At 55.1% G+C, this 22,484-nt stretch overlaps 2 protein-coding genes across 3 annotated transcripts in view; one reads left to right on the top strand and one right to left on the bottom strand.

Moving 5' to 3' along the window:
* Nucleotides 1–1,267: 1,267 nt before the first annotated feature.
* On the bottom strand, nucleotides 1,268–3,414 carry NPTX1 (neuronal pentraxin 1; the record flags this gene model as incomplete). Its single annotated transcript, XM_084273417.1, has 5 exons — nucleotides 1,268–1,500; nucleotides 1,636–1,815; nucleotides 1,919–2,163; nucleotides 2,618–2,825; nucleotides 2,950–3,414. 5 exons carry the CDS (start codon nucleotides 3,412–3,414, stop codon nucleotides 1,279–1,281), a joined length of 1,320 nt encoding a protein of 439 aa, XP_084129543.1. The 3' UTR covers nucleotides 1,268–1,278.
* Nucleotides 3,415–16,757: 13,343 nt separating this feature from the next.
* RPTOR (regulatory associated protein of MTOR complex 1) overlaps nucleotides 16,758–22,484 on the top strand; it is a gene marked incomplete at its 5' end in the record, with an annotated part of 145,571 nt that continues 139,844 nt past the window's right edge. For both annotated transcript variants that reach the window (XM_084273382.1, XM_084273381.1), the window contains one exon: nucleotides 16,758–16,919. In XM_084273382.1, the coding sequence (XP_084129508.1) occupies nucleotides 16,758–16,919 (162 nt within the window). The remainder of the gene's footprint in view (nucleotides 16,920–22,484) is intronic.

The raw sequence follows: 22,484 nt of genomic DNA, 5'->3' as shown, positions 1-22,484 counted from the left end.
TGTTTTTTCTCTTAAAAAGAGCACAGGTGAAAGATGCTGCCACGAGCCACAGTCTGTAGAAAGGCATCCCGCTCTGGGGGAGGGGGATGTTGCTGTGGGTGCTGCTCTTGGGCCAGGCGCTGGGTCCCCGGCGTGGTGGTGGCTCTGTGCTCCTGGCCGTGGTCTGGCCGCTCTACGCGTCCCTTTGCCGCATCTTTGGAGATGCTCAGGGTGGGGGGGTGGGGGGCGGTTCTGGGGCCCCCTGTGAATTCTCTGCCGCATCCTCCGCTGGCCCTTGGTGGAGGGGGCAGCAGGGTGGGCTGGGGGGGGGGTGATTTCTGCGATCTGTAGTACAAACCAGGAGTTTAGAAAAGGAAAACCATACAAAATGCATCTGTTATTTCAAAATACACTTCTTTATCTCTTTTTTTTTTCTCTTTTTCCTGCAGAATCTCGAAGCACTGTTTTCTCAGGGAGCACTGCTTAATTCTAGAATTTTTTTATCTTCATAAAAATACCCTTTTTTTGTTTTAAATTGGTAATAAACTTCCCTTTACAGTAAGAGAAACGACATCGTGTATTATCAAAAGCAGAAAGGCTTCAGACTTCTCGGGGGTTTGGGGAGGGAAGGGGGGTGGGGAGCCGCACTTCAGGGGACGGTAAAGGCTGTTTGTCACCAGCTACGGCGCGTAGGCGGCCTCGGGGGGCTGCGGGGCCGGGGTGGGGGGGACGTACCTGAGTGCGGGGAGCGGGACCACCGCCCGGTGCCCACCGCAGCCCGGGGATATGGCTGGGGTGCGCGGGGAGGCGCCGGGGGAGGAAGGGAGCAGGGTTGAGGGGTTCACCCCTCCTCGGAGCCCTGGGTGCTGCTGCACCCCCCGGCTCCTGGGAGGAGGGGGGATGCTGCAACTCTGCCCTAGGGCACCACCCTCTTGGGGGGGCTTCAGGCTGGGTGAGAGAAGCCCCCAGGGAGGCTTCAGTCTGAGCCCCTCAGCCTTTTAAGGCGTCGGTGCCCAGGGAAAGCAGGGCCAGAGAGGGGTGGTGGTGAAGCAGGGACGGGGGGGGGAGCAGCAGGAGGGGGGCAGCCGCGCCAGGCCAAGGCACGCAGGCGTTGAAGGACGTTGGCAAGACAGAAACCGGAGGGTCGTGGGGCTCTGGGGCGGGTGGCATCCCCACTCCTCGGGATGAGACGAGGGGGGGGGGGCTTTGTTCTCAGGGGGGTTGCGCGAAAAATAAAGGGAAAAAAAATAGAAGAAGAAGAAAAAAGAGCGAGCCCGATGAGGTTCCTTGTCCGTGGCCCTAGTTGAGCTGGCGACAGGCCTCGAAAGTCCACTTGGTAGCCCCGCCGTAGATGTCGATGTTGGCCTCGGCCCAGGCGATGACGTTGCCCGCGAGCGCCCGGGTGCTGCAGGTGGCCAGGCTGTACACCTCCCCCGGGCTCAGCTTCCTGTCCCACACGTTGAAGTGGGCCAGCTCCCCCACGAAGGCTTGTGTGGCGTCGAACCCACCGCCCAGCGTGTCCTGTGGAGGAGCCACCGTCATGGGGGTGGCGGGGCTGGACCGCCCCAACCCACCTTGGGAACGCACGGTGCTGTCCATCCCTTTGGGTGCGCCCAGCTGTGCAGGGACACCCCACCCCCCCACCCCAGCTCTTACCTGCTCCTGGCCCAGGACCAGGACCCCCTGGGGCTTGATGGGGTGGTAGGGTGCCAGGTTCTCGCCGCTGCCGGTCTGCGTGCCATCCTGGTAGGCTTCCCACACGCCATCGCGCGTGGTCCAGGTGACACAGATGTGATGCCACTTGCCGTCGTTGATGACAAAGGGCAGTTTGGCCACCTGTGGGCAGTGGGTCAGGGGGGGTGCATAGCAGGGTCCCCATGCTGCCCACCCTCCCCCTTGCCTCTCCCAAACACCCCCTCCCTACTGCCCAGGGCTGTACCTTGTCGTTGATGAGGATCTCCATGGGGTTGTTGCCCCACTCGATGAGCACCAGCTCGTTAGCCTGCCCAGGCACGGCATAGGAAAAGGGGGTGCCCATGCCGGGGGAGGCATTGGACTTCATCCACATGCAGATGCTGAAGGCGTACATCTCAGGCAGGCTCTTCTTCACCTTGGCGTACATGTAGTTGGTGCGCAGTGGGAAGGTGAGCTGGAACCTGTCCGGGGGCCGGTTGTCCTTCTGACCTGCGGGGGTGGAGGTGCGGGGGGAGGGGTCGGGCCGGACCCCCTCTCTGCCCGCTTTGGGGGGTTCCCTCCCCTCCCCACCCCGTTATGTAACGGGCCTTGAGATGGCAGCGAGGAGCAAATCCCTCCGGCGCTGCACAGCTCCCTAATCCCCGGGACAGGGCAGGCAGTGTCCGGAGCATCCCCGGCTCCTGCCGCGGAGCCCGCGGGCACCGGCCCGCTACAGCTCGGGGAAAGGGACCGCTCCAAGATTAGGGGAGGGGAAAAAACAGGATGAGCTCGGCAGAGCCGCCCGCGGCTACCGGGACGGGTCGGCTCGACATCCCTCTCGGCAGCGCTCGATCCCCGAGCGGGAGCAGGCGGGGCGGGGGGGGGCGGCTCCAGGACCGCGGCGAGCTCGGGAGCCTGTCCCGGGTTGTTCCGCGGGCTGCGGGGGCCGGGAAGCGGCCGGTACCTTTCTCCAGGTCGCTGATGCGCTGGTGCAGCGAGGTGAGGGTGCTCTCGATCTTGCCGCGCTCCTCGGACTCGTTCTTGGGGCTGAACTTCCCTTCTTCCAGGCTGTTCACCCGGGACAGCACCTGCTTCTCCAGGTCGTCGATTTTGTTCTGTAGGATGTCCTTCAGGTTGTTGGTCTGGCTGGAGGAGTTCATCCTGCTGAACTGCTGCAAGGGGCGAGCACAGGAGCGGGCTGTTACCGACCTGTCCGCCGCTGTACCGGGGCGGGCTCCCGCACCCCGTTCCGAGCGGACAGCTCCCGGGGCGGCGGGCGGCTGCCGGGGCTCGTACCTCGAGGTTCTCTAGCCGGGTCTTGAGGGACTGCAGCGTCTGCCCGAGCTGGCTGAGGGTCTCGGCGGCGGGTGCCCGTGACAGGTCCCCCATGGTGTTCTTAGCGAAGCCGCCCTTCCTGCCCGCCCCGCCGCCGCCCTTGGGCTCGCCGGGCAGCGCTTCCAGCACGCTCTGGCTCTCGCACCGGCCCAGCTTGGCCGTGAGCTCACGGATGGTTTCCTTCTGGTTCATGATGGTCTCCTTCTGCTGCAGCACCGTCTCCCGCAGCTGCAGCACCGTGCTCTTCAGCTCCTCGGCGGAGCCGCTGCCCGGCGCGGAGGCGGCGCACACGTCCCCGTCCAGCGGCACCGAGGTGCAGATGAAGCGCGTCTGCCCGAAGCTCTGCCCGCGGCCGCGCGGGCACAGCAGCAGCAGCAGCACCGGCAGCAGGAGAAGGAGGAGGCTGCCGGGGGCCCCCGCGGCCATGGCGGTGGCTGCGGCGGCTGCTGCGCTGGGGCCGCGCCGGCTCCGCCGCTCTCCGCCGGGCCCACTGCGGCACGCGGCCCCTCTTATAGCGCCCGGGCGGGGCCGCGCGCCCTGACGTCACGGCGCGTGGAATCCCGGCCGCGCGACGGGGGGGGGGTTGGGGGTGGGTGGAGAGAGGGGGGGGGGGGCGCCCCCGGGAGAAGGATGGGGGGGCGGGGGCGCGCGCGCGCGTGCACGCGTGTGTCCGCGTGTGCGGGGGCGCGCGTGCCGGTGGGCGCGGTGCCGCGCGGCGGGACGGGGAGTTGGGGGGGCGGAGGGGGGGCCGTGTGCGCGCGCAGGGCCGCCCCGCGCTCCCCGTGAGTTTCGTGTCCGCCGGTACCCGGCGCGGGTCCGGGGCCGCCCCGCACCACCCGCACGGTAGCGGCGCCCGCACCGCTCCGCTGCGGCGGGGGGTCCCGGGGGGTGGGGGCGGGGGGAGGACTCGCCGTGCTGGCGGTGGGGGTGTTGGGGGAGCGGTGCCGTTTCCCCGCACCGCCCAGGGTCGTTCCCGTTCCCGGCGGCTCGGCGAAGCGTCTCTCCCCACCCCCGGGCATCCCCGACCCGCAGCGCCCCGATCCGGGCAGCCCCCGCAGCCGGGGAGCTCCGTGTCTCCGCGGAGCGATGCTCCGGGGAGGGCAGCAGCGCTGCGGACCCCGGGTGGCTGCTGCCGGGGGGCACGGACGGGCCCCGCAGTCGCTGCGCATCCCCGGGCCCACGGTGCAGCGGAGCGGTGGCGGCGCGCAGCCCCGCTGCGGGCACCCAGAGCGCTCGCTGCTGTGCTTCTTCCTTCCTCGCCCGGGATAAACAATCATCCCCAGGTGCCGCTGGGATGTGTCCTTGGGGAAATGGTTCGTGGCCGTCGGAACGGCCGCTCCTCTCTCATCTTCAGCGCTCCGGCCAAGGCCGGGTCCTCTTCAGTCACGGAGGAACGAGCGTGCAGCTTGTCCCTTGGCTGAGACACCGGAGCAGGAGTGGGACCATCCCGGTCCCCTCAGCCCCGGCCCCTCGAGGTGCTGGCTCTGTCCGAGCCTCCCCTCCGTGGCATCGCGGTGCGTTGGGAGATACCTGCGCTGCGGGGAGGTGTCGCAGCGCTGCTGCTGGCGGTACCATGGGTGAATTTGGTCCTGGCCGCTCAGTTCGGTGCCCGCCCTGCCCCGCAGCAGCCCCTGCGGTTGGAGTATTTACCTAACGCCAGGTTATCCCGTGAGATATGAAGCATTTCATTTCAATTAGTGGCGTGGGTCAGTAAAATATGATGGCTTTCAGTCCCTGGCTGGCTCCTCACGGTGCTTTTCCCCCTCCCATCTCCCCTCCTGATGAGCTCTTGGGGGGTGCTCAGCCCTGTTGCTCTGACTCAGCGCGGTGCCTTTCCTCTCGCAGGTGTTTACCTACCCCCAAGTGTTTTATGACACACCACCTTGGCACAAAGTGCTTCCTTCTCCAAGGCCTCGCAGCCCCTTTCCTCCCCCAGCAGAGCTCAGCTAAATCAGCACCTGGTGGCCAAACCCAGAGGCTTGGGGTTGTCATCAGGCACAGCAGAAAGAGGGGCAGGGTTGGCAAGCACCCACTTCCATTGCCCTGGCTGGGTATGGCTGCTGCTGCCGGCCCAGGGAGGTGCTGGGGTGAAAGTGGCTGAGGAGCCCGGAGAGGTGCTGGAGCCCCTGGCGCTTGCGTCGCGCCTTCGCTGGGATCCAGAGGTGCTCCTGTTGCCATCTTCCATCAAGCCCCAGCGCTTCCAGGGACTGCAGGAGCTGCCTGCTGCCCCTGCCCCGTGGAGCAGCTCGGAGGAGCTCAGCTCTGGTGCCATACGCTTCCCTGTGGGAAATTCGGGGGTGGGTGGTGGGAAATCTGCCATTGGCACTCAGTTCTTCACTCCTGGCTTTATGGCTCTGGATGCTTTTCCTCCTGTTTGCTCTCTGTGCTGTGCAGCGTTTGGATGCAACAGGAATGGAGCAGAGAGGGGTTGAGGAGGGGGACAGGCAGGGTGCATTTTAGTAGGCAGACCAGTCTGCAGTGGTTTGGTTTGGGGGTTGGGTTGTTGGTTGGGTTGGATTTTGGGTTGGTTTTGGGTTTTTTTTTTCTGTGAAAAGGGATGCTCTGGAAAAGGCTGAGGAGACTGCAGGTCTAATCCTTCTGCCAGAGGCGGGAACAGAAACAAAAAATAATGTTACTGCAGGCAGCACAATTACACCAGTGTCGAACTGGTCTGAGAGGCAGCTGAATTGGTGCCACTTCGGTTCACATCTGCATGGTATTGACAAAGCTGTTCATGTCACCGAACCAATTTGAGCAGGAATCTTTTGTCATCCCCAGTACATTATGCTGAGATGAGCCCAAGGTGACAGGTGCAATAAAACAAACACTCCGATACTATGGTGATGGAGACGGTCTAAACACTGGGATGGGGAAAAAACAACAACGCTGCACTACCACCGATAAGCAAAACAGCCCCTGTGCCTCATAGTGCAAGGGAAGAGCTAGAAAACACCCTCAGGATTTCAGCTTTCCTGGAATCCTGCAGCAGGATCCGTTATTGCTTGTGGAGATTTAGGAGCTGTATGGGTATAACGGAATAATGAGCCCCCTGTTATTTTTAACTCCTCTCTTGCCTCGGTAGCTCGCTGATTTATCGCTCCCAGGCTGCAAAGAGCTGAGCCCAGCTATCGAGGACCCTCAGAGGTGATGTGGTTCGGAACAGGCGCCAGCAGGCACGTTTGTATTCGTGATGGATGAGTGTCCCTGCGGTCAGTCCAGGGGGCTTCTCCTGAGGACCAGGAGCTCTGGCTCCCCGTGCCCTCCGCCAGCGCCGCTTGCCCAGAACAGAGGTGAGGTGTGTGACTCCTCCATCTGCTCAGAGCCTTTGTGTGAGAGCAGCGGTTACAGATGCAGAGAGGATGGGTTTTTTTTTTTTCTTTTTAAGTGGACAAATCTCTTTAATCCCAGGAGCTGGAGCCCCAGGGAGTGGAAGCTCTCCCTCCCACTCGTGCAGCTCGCTGTACATAAACCATCTCCTGTGGGGTAATGCTGATTCCGCATTTAAGTCTCCTCTGTGGAGCGGGAACAATATGATCCATTATGGGATGGAGACAGCTTTGCGATGGGAAATAGTAATGGGTAGGCTTCACTGAGAGAGAAACCCAGCTCCCTTTGTTCGTGCATCTCACTGGTACGCAGCTGAGCTGCTGGCTGTGCCCGCGCTGCCTCCGAGGTTCCCAGAGGGATCGTCGTCCCCTCCAGCCCTGCCTGCACAGCCCCATCCCTGGCATGCTTACCGCAGGAGGTGGCAGTGGCAATGAGCTGTTGTGCTGGGGTCTTTCCATAACATTAAGGCTCCTTCCCAGGGATGTTACAGCAAGGGCAGCATCTCTGCTCGCAGGACGGCACCGCTGCCTGCACAGAGCCCACGCGTGGGGGGACCGGGACCCTTTGCCTTGTGCAGCCGTGGAGCTGGCACCCATCCCCGAGCTGCTCTGTGGATAAGTTTGCAGAACAGTGTCTATGCAAAATCTTTTTTTCTCTTATTTTTTTAACGCCTTCTCAGATGTACAGCTGCCATTAGAACAGCTTGGGCATGGCGTGTGGCTGGTACAAACACAGCGTGTGCAAGGTGGAGTATTCCTGCCTGGAACAGACAAACACTTTGGACTGGAGTTTGGAATTTTGCTGCATTTATGCTGCAGTCTTTCTTTGCAGGTCTCTCCCTCTCTGTTTCCATCTCTCTCTCTCTCACACACACATTCAGTCTCTCCCCTTTTTTTTTCCCTCCCTTTCTCTCATTGTTCCCATCTCCAAAGTCAGTTTCCTTCTAAATCGCCTGACATTTACATCCAGGGAGAATGAGGAGTGTGTTCTTTGTACCAGTAGGTCTCCGGGATGCTACAGGGACACAGATCCTTTCATTACAAATAATTAATTTAGCTATATATTGCATAACATCCTAAAAAGCTTTCTAGGGCAATCTCATGCTAGCTGGATGCACAGTTCCTATCAATATTACATTACATTTGGGTACAACAGTTATGAAGTTTCATTAAAAATTTAATTTGTGGTTTAAAACTGCAGCATTCCCTTAAAAGCGTAGCAGAGAAACCGTTTGGGCTGCTCCAGGGCTGATCTTGCCTTAGCCAAAATTGCAGGGAGAGCTGCAGAAGGGGCTCGGCAGTGCGGTGATGCTCCCTCTGCATCCGACGGGCTGCACCAAGAGCAGGAGGGAGCCCAGGCTCAGCATCTGGCTGCACCGTGTCCTCCTGGGCTCCTGCCAGCCATGGGATGCTTTTCTGGGAGTACAGGAGGAAGTGTTAACCCATGTCCCTGGTCAGCACAAAAAAAAAGGCCGTGCCCCAGTCTGGCTGTGCCCCACACCAGCCACACGCTGGTCTGGGGTGAGTTTATGTGTGTGTGGATGGGTAAGGTGTGAGGAGAGCAGAGGGATGGGTGCTGTGCCCCCAGGGCTGTGCTGTAACTCGTGCAGGCTCCCCTGGGAATTCGCTGTGAGCCCAGGAGCCTCAGAGGGGAGAGGATGCTGATGCTGATGCTGATGCTGATGCTGATGCTGATGCTGTGCAGACATCCCAGGCATCCTTCTGCACTGCCTTACGCTGGTACAAATGACACCTCTCCTTTCCCTCAGCGAAGCTGTCCGGCAGCAGGGACTGGGAGGTGAGGGGGGGGTTGGGGGGGGTGATAGTGCTGGGTGTCATGTTTTGTTAATGAAGTTTTGGTGTGATGCTTCAGTGGCAGGTTTGAGTGGAGGCAGGTTCAAACCACCCCACACCCACCGTGCAGCTTCAGAATTGATTGGTACGGTAATTCCCACCCCTACGGCATCCCCTCCTCCCCCCCTCCCAGAACCAACAGCTTGTCCTTCCAGCACATCCCTCAAGCCATTTTTCATCTTTCCCAGGATTTTCCTGCTGTAAGAGAAAGTGGGGTGCAGGCTGCACAAGGGGTCCAGGTTCCTTGGTGAGATGTGGACCTCCCTCTCCCATACTGCCCAGGCACCAGGACTGCCCACAGCCTGGGTCTGATGCAGGGAGGGTCTGGCTGGGAGCACAGAGCCTGCCCCACACTGAGGCACCCACCAGCCACAAACTGGGGCTCTGTTCATTATAAAAACCCCATTTGTCTTCCCCCCACCCCCCTACCAAGGAAGGAGGGGAGATTTGTAGGCAGAGTGGGGTGTTTGAGAAGCGAGCCCCATGCTGGGGTTTGCTGCAGATCTCTGCAAAAGATCACTTCCCCTCCCCCCTGAGAGGATAATAATGGGGAGTGGGTTCCTAAATCCCTTAAGCTTCTTTGATAGCTTCAATATTTATCTGTAATCCTGCTAGCACTTCGGGATAGAAGCAGCCCCGTGTCCCTGTAGCTCTGGGGCTCCTTCCCACCCCGCTGCAGTTCCCTCTTCACAGGAGAAGAGGCAGGGCAGGATGAGAAGGGAACATCAAAAGCTGGCGACACTCTGGGTGCCCTAGTTTCCCGTGATTATTTATTATCCCACCCAGCCTCTCGCTCTCTGTCTCCCACGCTCTCTGCTCTGTTATGTTAATGTGCGTGGAGGCTGGGCACAGTCTCCACACACACACCTTTGGGATGGAGCTGGAGGGAGGATGGATGTACAGCAGGATGAGGCTGGAGGGAGTTCCAAGTGCGTACGAGGCAGATGGGCGGGTGCTCTGGGTTGGGTGGATCCACGTGCAAGCGTGGGTGTAGATCCAAGCTCTGGGTGGGAGAGCTCTGCCCTGGTACCTGCTCCCAAGAGAGGAGAAGCTGGGGCAGAGATGGTGTGGTCTTGGAGAGGCAGAGCTCCCCAAAGGGAGGAAGGCTCTGGTCCTTCGTGGTGGGTGAGAGATCTGCTTGTCCGTGCCAAAGTCAAGTTGTGTTTGTACTTGGGGGGGGCTCAGAGTTAAGGCACAGCAAGGTTTTAAAGCCAGGAGAGAGGGAACTGCTGTCACACAACAGGAGTGTGTTGCATTTGCCGGCAGTGAGGGCTGACCCTTACCCAGAGGGTAGCTTTTCCTGGGGGAAAGGGGCTCCCACAGCACTGAAGATCCTTTGCCAGCAAGGATACCATTAGGGCTGGGTGTGTTATCGATTCCTTTTCAAGATCTGAGGCTTAAGAAGCTGCAGAGATAGTAAGTGTAACTGGAATGACATAGAAGCAGTTTCCAGGCAGTAAGTGAAGCTGGAGGCATTTTGGCTGGTGCGTGGAGCTGGCACTTGTTGAGCTGAAGATGGAAGGAATGGCAGGAGCCCAGCAGATCACCTTCCCAGCTGGTTCAGAGCAGGACCGGGCTGGCAGTGGAAACCCTGAGACCTTTAGAGGTGAAAGATGGACTTGCAAAGTTCTGAGCTCCTCCATGCTGGAGCAGGTGCTCATTTCACAGAATTACAGGGGTTGGAAGGGACCTCAAGAGACCATCGAGTCCAACCCCCATAATTTATTTTCTTATTTGTTGTGGCTTTTTCCACTTGCAGGGGTGTGATGCCACCCAGACTTGGGAAGATGGGCACTGCCCTGCTCTGCTTGTGCATAATAACAATGCTGGCAGCATGTGGTCGGGGGGGCTGACTGCCTTCACTCTGACTTCTTAGGGCTTTTCTGCATGAGGAATGCAAAGCAAAGCAAGCCATGAATCCAGAACATGCTGGCTGTGCTGCACAGAAGCTCTTGGCGTGGTCTTTGGAAGTGGAGTAAGCTTCTTGTGCTTGCCACATCCCGACTGTTCAATCAGCAGTTTAATGGGAAGTCATTAGTGTACTATGAATTCACACTTTATGCAGTGCTTATTTTGCTGTGTAGGAAAGCCTTCGCTTTCCAGCTGTATGGATGCTCCCTGGTGTAAGTGACAGCAAGAGAAGTCTGTGTATCTGCTCATCTCGCTCCCATTAATTATAAGAAGAGCAGTCACATCATTTCTTAGAATCCCAGCAGCTAACAAACACACCAGCCATGAAACCCACCGGGACTGGGAAGATAGGTGTGGATCACTGCGTCACTCTGGATCAGGAACTCGAGTCTGAGGTATCCTGGGTGTAAGGAAGAGGTTCTGACTGACGTGTTTACCAGGAATGGTAAAAAGAGACCTAGAGCAACGTGCTGGTTCCGTGGGTGATTACATCTCCTAGGTGTAGGCAGAGATTCCTGGTTCTCTCCATCTGAAGCAACGTCAGTGGCTGACACACTGTGTGCCAGCCCAGGCTGCGCTTTTCCATTCGAGGTTTCTTTGGGTCAGATCCAAATCTCCAGGTTCTTGTTGCCTCTTTAATTACCCAGCAGTTCTGATCCTGCAGCAACCTCCATGGTATTTCCAAAGGCTGCTCTGGGCATTTCCCAAGCCCTGAAAGCAGACAGCATGGGAACTGCCTGGAAAACCCTGAATTTCTCATGAGCCAGTTCAGCCCTGGTTAAAGGGAATGCAAAGTCCTGCCTGCCCTCCGTGGGAAGGTGTGCTTGGCAAGGTAACCCCAAAAAGATATTCCAGGAATGAGGACATTTGGGCTGGATGCTTTCAACAGGCTCAGCAGGAGCTGGCAGAGTTCACCAGCCTCTGTTTTTAGTGTATCGGGGGGGGTCTGTCGCTGAGCCAGGGCTGGTGCTGATCTCTGGCTACAGAGTGTTTAAGGAAACATTTCTGCTCTCTGTAACCAGCGGGTATCTGCTGAGGTGACATCTATCACGTGTTTTTAAACACACATAGCCCCATAACCTAGCAAATTACCCAGATTGCGGAGAGACAAGGGGAGATAATGATAACAAACGAGCGTGCGTTTCGGTAACGCCGCTCATTGAGATGGATGGGGAAGTGGTTTGAGAACTCTATTAACGGGTTCTGCAAACTATCTAATCTATCCTATCCCCAAATGTATTGAGTGCAGCTTCGCTCGGGCTTTATGAGGAAAACATCTCCATTAAGCCACCAATTTCTGTCAGTGTTCAGAGTGGGCATTTAAGTGTCCCCAGCGTGAGCAGGGACACAGAAATCTTGATATTTGCCAGTAAACTAAAGCCAACTTCAGGGTGAAATGCAGCTGCTGCTTCACAGCCTAAGTGACTTCCAACTTCTTTACTACCTGGTATCCAAGGATGTCAAACACACCTGTGAACTGAGCTCTGCAGCTCCTGGTTCATCAAGACACTTGCCCTTTCATAGTTCAGTGGTGGCAAAAAGGAAAGATCCAAGTCCCAGATTTTCTGCTGCAGAGTGCTCCATCACCTCTTCCTTCTCTCTCTTCTTTGGTGACAAAAGCTTCCCCTGATGCCAAAGCTTTTCTTCTACTCAAAGGGCAAAGGGAAATTTTTAACCTGATATTTATTCTGTCCTTTTCAATGTGAGAAGAGGATCCCTGCCATGCTCCTAACGGAGCTCTCCTGACTAAGCCACAGCTTTGTGCCTGTTTCATGTCTCCCAGGGCTTTCAGACAACAGTCCGTTGCATCAGGGCAGGGGAACCTGAGAACCACCTGCACGTAAAGTGCTCCAGCCAGGCTCCTCAGCCCCCCGCATCTCCCAGAATAAAGTGGGTGCTGGTTTCCTCTGTGTCGGCTGTGGGAGACTCAAATGCAGGTGGAAAGGATTTGCAGAGGGATGGATGCCTGTGTCCTTCTGCAGGGCAGGGTGGCCCCGTATGGATGTGTATTCCTTGCTGGAAGCAAGGTGAGATGGAGTAAGGCTCACTGGTTCTGTGGTGGCTTCCTCAGCTTTGCGTTCGGTTCACCTTCTGTGCGCAGGGTCCTCAAGCTTGTTCTTGCCTGGGCAGGGAAAAGCCTCAGCTTTCCTGTTCCTCCTGGAGACTGCCCAGGCCTTGAGCTGTACGGAAGGAGCTGGGGAAGCAGGACGTGCAGCAACAGTGACTCCTGAGATGGTGCTTTGGCAGCAGTCAGGGGCTCTGCTGAACCCACTCTGACAGGGTTAGTGCTCTGACTGATGCTTCTTGGCAGCGCTCGTGCAAGCCCAAGGTTCCCAGCCCACGTGTGTTCAAGGGGAGCGAGTTAGGAAGAGCCTGGCAGTGCTGGGTGTAGACTCACCAGTTCTCTTTCTCGTAGAGGGACGTCACTGGGATCCTCTTACCAGGCAGAGAGTCAATTTAATGAACCAGTTTTTGATGAGTATTGGCTTTGGCATGTAACATCACACACCCCCTTCTCACCTGCCTCCCCATCCCTCCCTCCCCAGGCTCCAATTCCCGTTCCCAGCCTCGAGTCTTCGATTCCCATTTCCTGCAAGGAGACAAGTCTGTGAGCTGCACACACATAAATAATAGAACTGAAACCATCCTTAGTTAAAAATAGATATTCTCCCTAATAAATATTTTACCTACCATCTTTAGGATATAACGCTCCCCTAACTGAAGTGTTAAAACAACCCTTGTTGTTAGCCCCTAAATGCTGACAACAGCCCCAGCCATGGCTGTACAAAGCCTGTGAGGCTGTGTATGGGGAAGGTACATGCTGGTGTGCATAAGGACATGGAGCCACACCAGCTCTTGGAGCCTGAGGAAAGGTAGCCCTTCGGCTGTGGGCACCGACCTTTGCATCTGGCTTTGACTCGTTTGGTGACCTGTGAATTTGCCTCATGGAAATGAAAGATAAAAATCTCTCTCCATATTTATGAATAATTCTCTTCTTCCCATACTTTCCTCCTGCCCAGGAGTGGAATTAGAATTAGCCAGCTGAATAAGGCAAAACAAAGGACGCTGCCAGAGAGCGAGATAGGGGATTTTTTCATTAAGAAGAGTGACAGGTGGAAGAATGTGTCTGTTTCTGGAAGAAAATCCTTCTGTGTTTTGGTTTTTAGGCTGTTGCTTAATGCACTTTGCTTGACATGGTGTTTCCACTCCCTAGACTCCCTAGGAAGGAGGGTTTTACAGCACCACTCGAATTGAGAACAGATTTGCTAGACCAGGGGCTCAGCTTTATAAAAGACAAAGCTGGGATGGGAACGGGGTGACCTGACACACAGCAGGTTCCCAACACGGAGCACAGGAGGTGAAGTTCTGCTTAGGGGCACGAGTGGGTGTTGTAAGGGGGGTGCCACACTGCCTAGACAGTAAGCACCACAAAGGATTCAAAGGGCAAAATCCATCCTGTGGGCTGTGGGAGGGAGATGAGCAAATAGGAACCAGCTGAAGTGGCTCCAAAGGGAGCAGGAGCTGGATCATCTCCTGCACTTGCAGGAAAAGCTTCCTCGGCGTTGAAGCGCGTAGGAGAATAAATTACCCGGGTGTTTGACTCTGGGGGTCCCCACAGCACGTTCAGAGCTCTGACACACAATTGGTATTCTAGGCTGGCTGCAGCTGTGGCTTCCTTGTTAGGCAGGCAGGGACCCAGGCGATGCAGCCGGTGATCTTAGGGCACAACTCGCTTCACCTGGCGCTGTTTTTCCAGGTGAGTCACACTGCTGAGCTCTGCTGACTGACTTGCCTCCATCTTTATCAACTCTAAGAGAAGTTGGGGTGTGGGTTTGGCTGGTGTGGAGTTAGTTTTCCTCACTGTACCTGGTAGGGGCTGGGTTGGGTTTGTGCTGGGAACAGTGCTGATACCACAGGGGTGTTTCCATTCCTGCTGAGTGGGGTGTACACAGAGTCAAGGCTTTTCTCCCACCAGTGAGAGGGGTGTGGGTGCACTAGGAGTTGGGGGGGATGACAAGGCTGGGATTGGCTTTTGCCACACATGTGTGGCTTTTGTTTTACCTCAGAAACTGCCCTTGTCTCAAGCCATGAGTTCCCTCACCTTTACTCTTCCAGTTCTCTCCCCAGGGGATGCTGATATGAGTTACCAAGGGCCCCTGGCAACATGGAGTGAGTGGGTATTGCAGGGATGGGGCTGCAGCTGGGAGCAGCCTCGGTAACTTCCACCCCTGACCTGGGGGAGCAGTTACAAGGTGAGCTGACTACACCTTCAGACTAAAGCTGTGTGTGCCTACAGCATGTCAGAGGATGGGACTGGAATTAAGGAAGGTTTGGACCAACTGGAGACACCTAAAAAGATTGAGTTTTGCTTTACTATGGAGAAATGGGCTGTTTTCTCTGCCCACTGAGGGTAGGAAAGGAGTACCTGCTTTCATTTTAAGATAGAAATTATCTGTCAAGGGTATGTTGCCTGGAGAAGTTAGTAGTCTCCGTCACTGGAGGTCTTCAGAGCCTGTGATAGTGTAGAAATACGAACTTAAACTTCATAAAGAAATGAACCAGGACATCAGGAAAGCACCCCATGCCCAGCAGGGGAAGCACATAGGCAGCCCAGCTGCTGGACTCCAGAGCACTGTGCTGACTGACCGTGGAAACAAACCCTCCTTATCTTCAACAGCCACTGTTCTAAAGCTCTGTGGGGGGGAGGCGAGGTGGATCGGTGCTCTCTGCCCGTGGCAGCTGTGTCCTTCAAAGGTATTTTCAGCTGCAGGTCCCGAGGCCACACAGCAGCATGTTCTGCAGGGCAGGCGCCGGCTCCTGGCACACAGACCCTAAGGCTGTCAGGAGCTGGGATTAATGACCTGGGCTGCCCAGCGTGAGGGTCCATCTGTGTGGCTGTGGTGCTGGATTAGCTGCCCCAGCAGCTCCAGAGGCTGCAGTTTTTTCAGGTGGTGTGTTGGGATGGTTGCTCCCATTTTCTGTAGCTGCTGTTGGTACGAGGTGAGAGGAAACACAACTGAAAGTGCTTTCTATGCCACAGCAATTCATTTCAATAGCAATCATGCAGTTATGATCAGCCACCAGCATAAAGCACCTGTACAGCGATGAATCAGCTCAGTCAGTAAATCGAAGGAGCAAAAGCCAACGTTGGCCACCCCAGAGCCTCCCAGAAACACTTGCTTCCCACCTACTGTAGAGCATTGCATTTAAAATAGTCCATGAATGTAAATGCACCAAAAACATTAATGAAAATTAATATGATTCTATAAATCATAGATGAGTTGGATTGGAAGGGACCCCAAGGGTCACAGAGCTCCAACCCCCCTGCCACAGGCAGGGCCACCAACCTTCAGGCCTGGAGCTACACAAGGTTTCCCAGGGCCCCATCCAACCTGGTCTTGGACACCCCCAGGGATGGGGCACCCACCCCTTCTCTGGGCAGCCCGTTCCAGCCCCTCACCACTCCCTCTGTATAGAACTTCCCCCTAATCTCAACCTTCCCTCCTTCAAATCGCCCATATTTTGATTTCTACCCTGCAATACTTTTACACACTCAGGGTGTCAAAGGTGTGGGTGCAGGGCTTGCAAACCCCGTGAGGAGCTTCATTAACCACAACACCTGATAGTCATTAACCTCCAGTTTATTTGATGTGCTCCTCAGAGCCAGTACAAGCAGGACACGGTTCTGCTCAGCCCATTGCCCGGTTGTACCCCTCCTGGGCCCGTTTGCCTCTAAGGAAGGGAAGTCCGGGACCCAGCGGGGCGCGTTTGGGGAAGCGCCCGCGCGCCCCTGCCCCGAGCCGGGGCCTTGCTGCCTGTCCCCTCGGTGCAGCCCGCCAGAGCCTGACCCCCGCCCGGCCCGGCCCGAGCAGCCCCTCGGCAGGTCGGGGAGGGAACCCCCGCTGTGCCCCCCGAAGAGCCGCTTCCCCGACGGCGGCGACGGCCCTGCCCGGTGCCGCCCTGTGCGGGGTCGGGATCTCCACCCGGAGGGGGGGCGGTCGGGGAGGCTCCGGGGAGCAGCCGCTGCGCCGGGCCCGGGCCTGGCCGCGCCGTAACCATGGTAACCACGACTGCACCGCGGCGGCCCGGCTTGTCCCACGCGGCGGCCCGTAGCGCGGTGCACTGTGGGCCGCGGGAAGATGGCCGCCTCCTTGCCGCGGTGGTGAGAGGAGTCGGGCTTTCTGGCGCCGCGGGACGCGTCCCCTCTTCTCCTCCCGTCTCTCGGCCGCTCCCGGCCCGCAGCGCGCCGATCCGCTCTCGGTCCGCCGGTGTGTGAGAGGCCTGGGAGCCGCGATGGGCTGGGCCCGGCTCCCGCCGCAGAGAGCGCGGGGCCCACGGGGCTAGAGGCGCGAGTGGAGGCCCGGGGCCCGGTCCCCGCCGGCACCTCGGCCCTCGGCGGGGCCGGGAGGCGCCGCCTTCCGCGGGGCCCGGACGGGGCTGCTGTCCGCGGGCGGCGGCGGCGAGTCGCCGGGCTGAAGGCGCTGCATCCCCCGGGCTCGTTCTTACCTGCACACCTGGGAGAGGAGCCTCCCTCTGCCCTTGCCCCGTCCTCTCCTCCCTGACTCCCCCCTCCCCCGGCCCGCGTCCGCGCCCCCGCTTACCGGAGGGATCCCTCGACTCCCGCTGCGTGCCGGGCTGGAGATTGCTGCTCGCTCGTTGCCTGGTACTTCCCCCCTGATGGAGCCCGAGATGCTGCAGTCCCCTCTTCTGGGGCTTGGGGAGGAGGATGAGTCCGACCTGACCGACTGGAACTTGCCTCTGGCCTTCATGAAGAAAAGGCATTGTGAGAAGATCGAAGGCTCCAAGTCTTTGGCTCAGAGCTGGAGGATGAAGGACCGGGTAATGCTCGAGGGCAGGGCGGGCTTTGGAGGAGGACTGGGGGGGGACAGGAGGTGAAAAGGGAGGAGTGAGGGCTGCTGTGCTTCAAGCAGCAGCCTGTTCTGGGGTGAATTGCTGTGTGTTCCATCCGATAGTTTGCGTGCCTGTTGTGCAGTAACAGGGGAAGGAAATGTGCAGATAGGTCGAGCATGCTAATCCTAAACTCGGGGTAGGACGCTGCTTGAGTGGCTCCATCACTTGAGATTTTTCTAATGAAATTTGGGTCCTTGGTGTTTTTCAGGAAAGACAATAAATTTACTGAGGTCTCAAAGAGCTCTCTGGCTCCGTGGGTTAATGATGAGAGCATAGGGTACTGCAAGTGTAGTTGTTACAGTTGTCTGGTGGTGCAGATGTGTGGAAGCTTTGGGGTTTTGAAGCATGCCACCAACATGTTGTGTGGAATAGCAAATTTAAGCATTCTTTGTATGCATGGGAAAGCTGAGATTATGTGACTTGGTGGCAGGAAGTAGTTATTAGATGGAGCACTTCCAGTATTAATGCACTCCTCTGGTGTTTGAGTCATGGTGCATGTTAAATTGATAAAGCCAAGTATGTCACAGAAAGTTCCCTTCCAGGAGCTCTTGATTCCTGTGTTGTGTCTGTGTCCCAGCTCAGATGTTTTAAGTTAAAATCAAACTTGGATAATCAGCTCTACTCATTCTGTTCTTGGAATCGTTGGGTTACAGGATTCCTGAGCTCTCAAAGTGGTTTCACTCACCTCTGTGTTTCTGAATATGTGTGAAGGGGTTTTGTGACCAGCTGTCTGTTATGCTTATGGTCCCTCTTACAATGCTACAGCATAACTCTGGAACTGCTGGTGAAACTTCTCCAGTGGCATTGTGACCAGACATGTGTCTAAATGTTCCTAGAAGGGTGTTCATGGAGGTGGCTTCAGTGCTTGGGAGCTCTGGGGAGGGTTCTGGCTGAACCAGAACCACCTGGTAGAATCCTGTGCTGAAAATTTGGCTTGGCACATCACTCATGGATTGATTTGAGAGGCTTGGGGGTTTTTTTGGATGTAATTTAAATGAGCCATAGAACACAAAGTTTTGTGGCATGTCTTCTTTAAAAGGTTTTGGCAAAGAAGGGATTTTTCTCTACTAGACTGTGGAGGTGTGATGAGCTTGCTCGGCTATTTTAGTGATCCCTCTGCCTTCTGTGAAGCATCCTGTTGGCTTATTTCCTGATCTGCAAAGTTGCCTCCTTCTAAATTGGGAATGACATTGACTGGTACAACCTATTGATTATCTTGATCAGCATAAGCATGAGTAAAGTGGTAGTAATCAGCAGTGTGTCCTGGGGGCTCAGAGAGCCAATGGGATCCTGGGGTGCATCAAGATGAGTGTGGCCAGCAGGTTGAAGGAGGTGATCCTCTACTCTGCCCTGGTCAGGCCCCACCTGGAGTGTTCTGTCCAGTTCTGGGCTCCCTGGTATAGAAAAGACAGGGATCTCCTGGAGAGAGTCCAGAGGAGGCTACACAGATGATGAAGGGACTGGAGCATCTCCCCTGTGAGGAAAGGCTGAGTGAGCTGGGGCTGTTCAGCCTGGAGAGAAGACTGAGGGGGGACCTAATCAATGTTTATCAATATCTTAAGTATGGGATGCAGGTGGAAATGGGCAGCCCCTTTTCAGTGTCTGTGGGGACAGGACAAGGGGCAATGGCTGCAAGTTGGAGCACAGGAAGTTCCTCACCAACATGGGGAAGAACTTTTACAGAGTGAGGGTGAGGGAGCCCTGGGACAGGCTGCCCAGGGGGTGTGGAGTCTCCTTCTCTGGAGAGATTCCAGCCCTGTCTGGACACCGACCTGTGCAATATGAGCTGGGGAGCTGCTTTGGCAGGGGGGTTGGACCCCATGAGCTCTCGAGGTCCCTTCCAACCCCTGTGATTCTGTGATTCGTTGTTAAATGGTTTATGTGCATGTTACAGCCAAAGAGAATCCTTCCAGTGAAGAGGGTGGTGGTTACAGTGATCCTGACAGCCCAGGTCTGACATCCTTACTCCTGTGGAGCTGCACTTTCCTTTTCTAAGCATCCTCTGTGCTGTGAATGGGGAGCTTTTCACCAAGGAGTGTGTACTCCCTGTGAATGAGCTTAGCAAAATCAGGCTTGAATGAAGTAATTCTCCAAGATAGTGAGTCTTAGTTTTGCAAATGAAGAGAGTGAGAGCAAATCAGGGTTTTTCAGATTAGGCTTTCTGTTTTCACTGTCAGCTTGAATCGGATAACTTCTTATATGGGGATCAGGGTGCTGGTCCTATGGCATCTGGATCTGCAGAGCTTTATTGGGTACTGTTTGGACAAACCTGCCTTTGTGTATAATCACTTTATGCTAAAGAACAGGGGTGTAGGAATTTACAGAAAACACATCAAGACATCTGAGAGGGGAAGAGGAGATTTAAAAGCAACGAGACCGAGTGTCTGCGAATCAGCTTCACAGATGCTACTCATGTTCTGTATTTAATTCAACTCTTCAGTTACCTGATACAAGGAACTTACCAGAGCTTCAGAGGGTGGGATCTGAAGAGAGGCTGTTTGGAATTCCCTGTGGAAAATGACCTTGTTTGTTTATTCCTCCCCGCAACTAACTCAAGTGAGGTTAATCCTGCAAAATAGTTCATAAAATCGTATAATCTGCTTTGACCTTGTGCTACGTGAGCCACCTCACTCGTTGGAGCTGCTGCTGTTTTCCTGGAGACCAACTGCAAATGGGAGTTTAACAGTTCAGCCAGAAAGCCAATCACCTTATTAAAATGCAGGAGCTGGAGGTTTGTGGGGGTTTTATTCTGAAGCATTTTGGAATAGCAGTGTGAGGGGAGAGATGCAGTGATCTGTCAGCCTCTGCTGTCAGGAAATACTCTGACCTTTGGCTGTTTTGCTTTTCTTCCTTCCCCCCCTCCCCCTTTTTTCCATTTTCCCTTCACTGTTTGTTATTAGTTCTCTAGCCTTACAAATTAACAAGTCCTCTCATCTTCTTGTTTTAGCTGTCTTCAGAAAGTTTCTTTTTCTTCCCCCCCTTGCTTTAGAGCATTATTCGCTCCCCAGTGATCAGTGCTACAGCCCTGCTTGTTTTGGTTGGTATTCAAGGTCTCTGATGCCTGTCTGTAGCTGCTAATCAAATTAAAAGCAACACATAGTCCAGTCTTAACCTGAAGGTTCTGTTGCATTCCCCAATTCTTATCTCTCCCCTCCTTTTTCTAAAAGCCTGGTCTGATGGCCCAGGGGGGTGTGGAGTCTCCCTCTCTGGAGATATTCAAGCCCTGTGTGACCTGTCCTAGGGAGCTGCTTTGGCATGGGGTTGGACTCTATCTCTGGAGGTCCCTTCCAACCCCTGTGATTCTGTGACTCTGTGACCTCAGACATGCTCCTACCTTCGAGATGCTGGAGGGGATGTACCTCTTGGTGTGAGCTGAGGGCATGGAAAGCTTCCCATGACTTGGAATTCGCTAAGTTAACTTGTCAGAGCTTCGGGTGGGAAGCGCTACCCGTGTTTAACCACACCAGCCTGTCTCTGAATCGAGACCTTCTCAAAGGTTACCTGAAACACGTTTCTCTCCTCCTGAGCTGCAGGTAAATCTGTGGCAGCTTTTCCCCCTGTGAATCATGAAGAAAGCAGTGGCAGTGGTGGGTTCTGCCCTGAGTCATCACCATCTCGAGTAGTCCCAGGGAGGGATCCTGGCTTCGCTGGCGTTACAGGAAGTGATTCACTAACATCAGGGAATGGAATGACTTTTCTTTCTCCCTCATCTTGCTTCACTGCTGTAAAAACTCAAGTTCATGCAAACTTGAAGGTTCTTTAGAAGGCAGAACTGTAATAGGAGGGAAGAATCATATAAGAAAAGTAATGAGTGGTAAATCTAGATAAAATAACTGCACATTTGCTTGCCCCCCTTTCATCCAGGACTGCTCTGAAAACATTTAATCCTTCGCCTCCTGCTTCCCTGGACTACATATACCATCAAAGTGACACTGCCTTGATCTATTATTTATTTAAAGAATATTTTTGACACAGGAGGGTTGGAATTATGCTTTGTGTATTGAATTAAACCTCGCAGCCTCAGTAGCAATCAAATCAAGAAATTTGATTTAAATAAACCGATTTCCAATACGCTGGGTTTTATTGGCAAGTTGCTACTAAATTCAGAATATTTAAATTAAGATGTGCTGTGCTTACATTGATTTCTAAAATAAGCAGAGTGCAACAAAACTAGTTGTAGTAGTTTAACATTTTTTTTCCCCTGCTGCCTCATAACTTGCTGAGTGGGAATGAAATCCTGTTTTTATGAGAATATGAATATACGATGAGGTTTCTGTGGAAAAGCAGATTAAAGCAGGACTGCATATGAGTGTGCTTAATTCAAAGCAGAGTTTACCTGCCAGTGTGGTAAAAGGAAAGGTGTCAAAGGAAATTAATGGAGGGTAGTGGCATTGGAAGTTTGTGAAGGAGTTGTTCCTGTATCAGGAAGCTTTCCAGGCACCCTGGTAACGCACGTGGCTTGGTGACTGCTCTCTCTTAGGGTGCTGGGGCTCATCTCCTCCAGCTCTTCTGAGTTTTAGTGTGTTTCCTGGGGGCTGAGAGGAGGCAGCAGGACTCTGGTGGGGGAAAAGGGTGGGAGTTTGTGTTTTGGCAGCAGCCTTTGCTTCAGTCTGACTTGTTCCATGCTAAATGTGAGTCTGCTGTCGGGTTATGTGTGATCACGGGCTGTCGGCTGTGTGTGTGTGTGTAGGAAACTCATAACCCAGTAGGTAGTCTGGGAGCAAACCCAAGTGATACCCTGGGCAACCTTGTGTAGATCCAGGCCTGGAGACTGGTGGCCCTGCCTGTGGCAGGGGGTTGGAGCTCTGTGATCCTTGTGGTCCCTTCCAACCCGGACCAGTCTGGGATTCTATGATACATAGGTTCTGCCCTTCCCCTGGCAGTAAGGCAAACTCTTGGGAAGACCAGTGTGGAGCACTCTGCTGAGATGCTATAGTGTGGCCCAGGGAACTCATAATGGTGTGAGCCTCTCTCTTCTAGGTCAGGCATTGAAATCCATTTTAGTTCAATAGCTGCTAAAAGTGGGAATTGCTGTCCAGTGAGGTGTGGGAATTGAGTGGTAGCGTCAGGCACCCACTGATAACAAACATCTTGAAAATCAAGCCCCAAACCCCCGTGTCTCCCGGAACTGACGCCCCTGCTGTAAGTAATGAGAACTGTCATCAAAGTTAGATATAGATTTCTGCCTTCTCTCACCCAGAACAAAGATGGTTTTGAATGAAGATGGCTGTGTATTGATTGGAGGGAGTTGGGAAGCTTGTGCTTGGTCTGCGTCAGTCTGAGTGGTTTTATGTCTAAGCAGAGGCGGGACTTTGATTTACAGCTCTGAAGGGTCCAGCTAGACACCTGGTCTGAAAGAACAAGTTCTTGCTGGTAGGAAACACTGACATCTTCAACTTGGTCACTCTCTTTCTCATCCTATGAATTCTCTCACTTCAGCTGAGTGCTGAGGGCTGTAAAATGGATGTTATTTGGTACTTACTGGCAGCGCGG

The sequence above is a fragment of the Gallinula chloropus genome (assembly GCF_964237585.1).
Source record: "Gallinula chloropus genome assembly, chromosome: 20".
NCBI lineage: Eukaryota > Metazoa > Chordata > Aves > Gruiformes > Rallidae > Gallinula > Gallinula chloropus.
The sequence above is the reverse complement of the archived record's forward strand: the minus strand, read 5'-3'. Positions and strand labels throughout refer to the sequence as shown.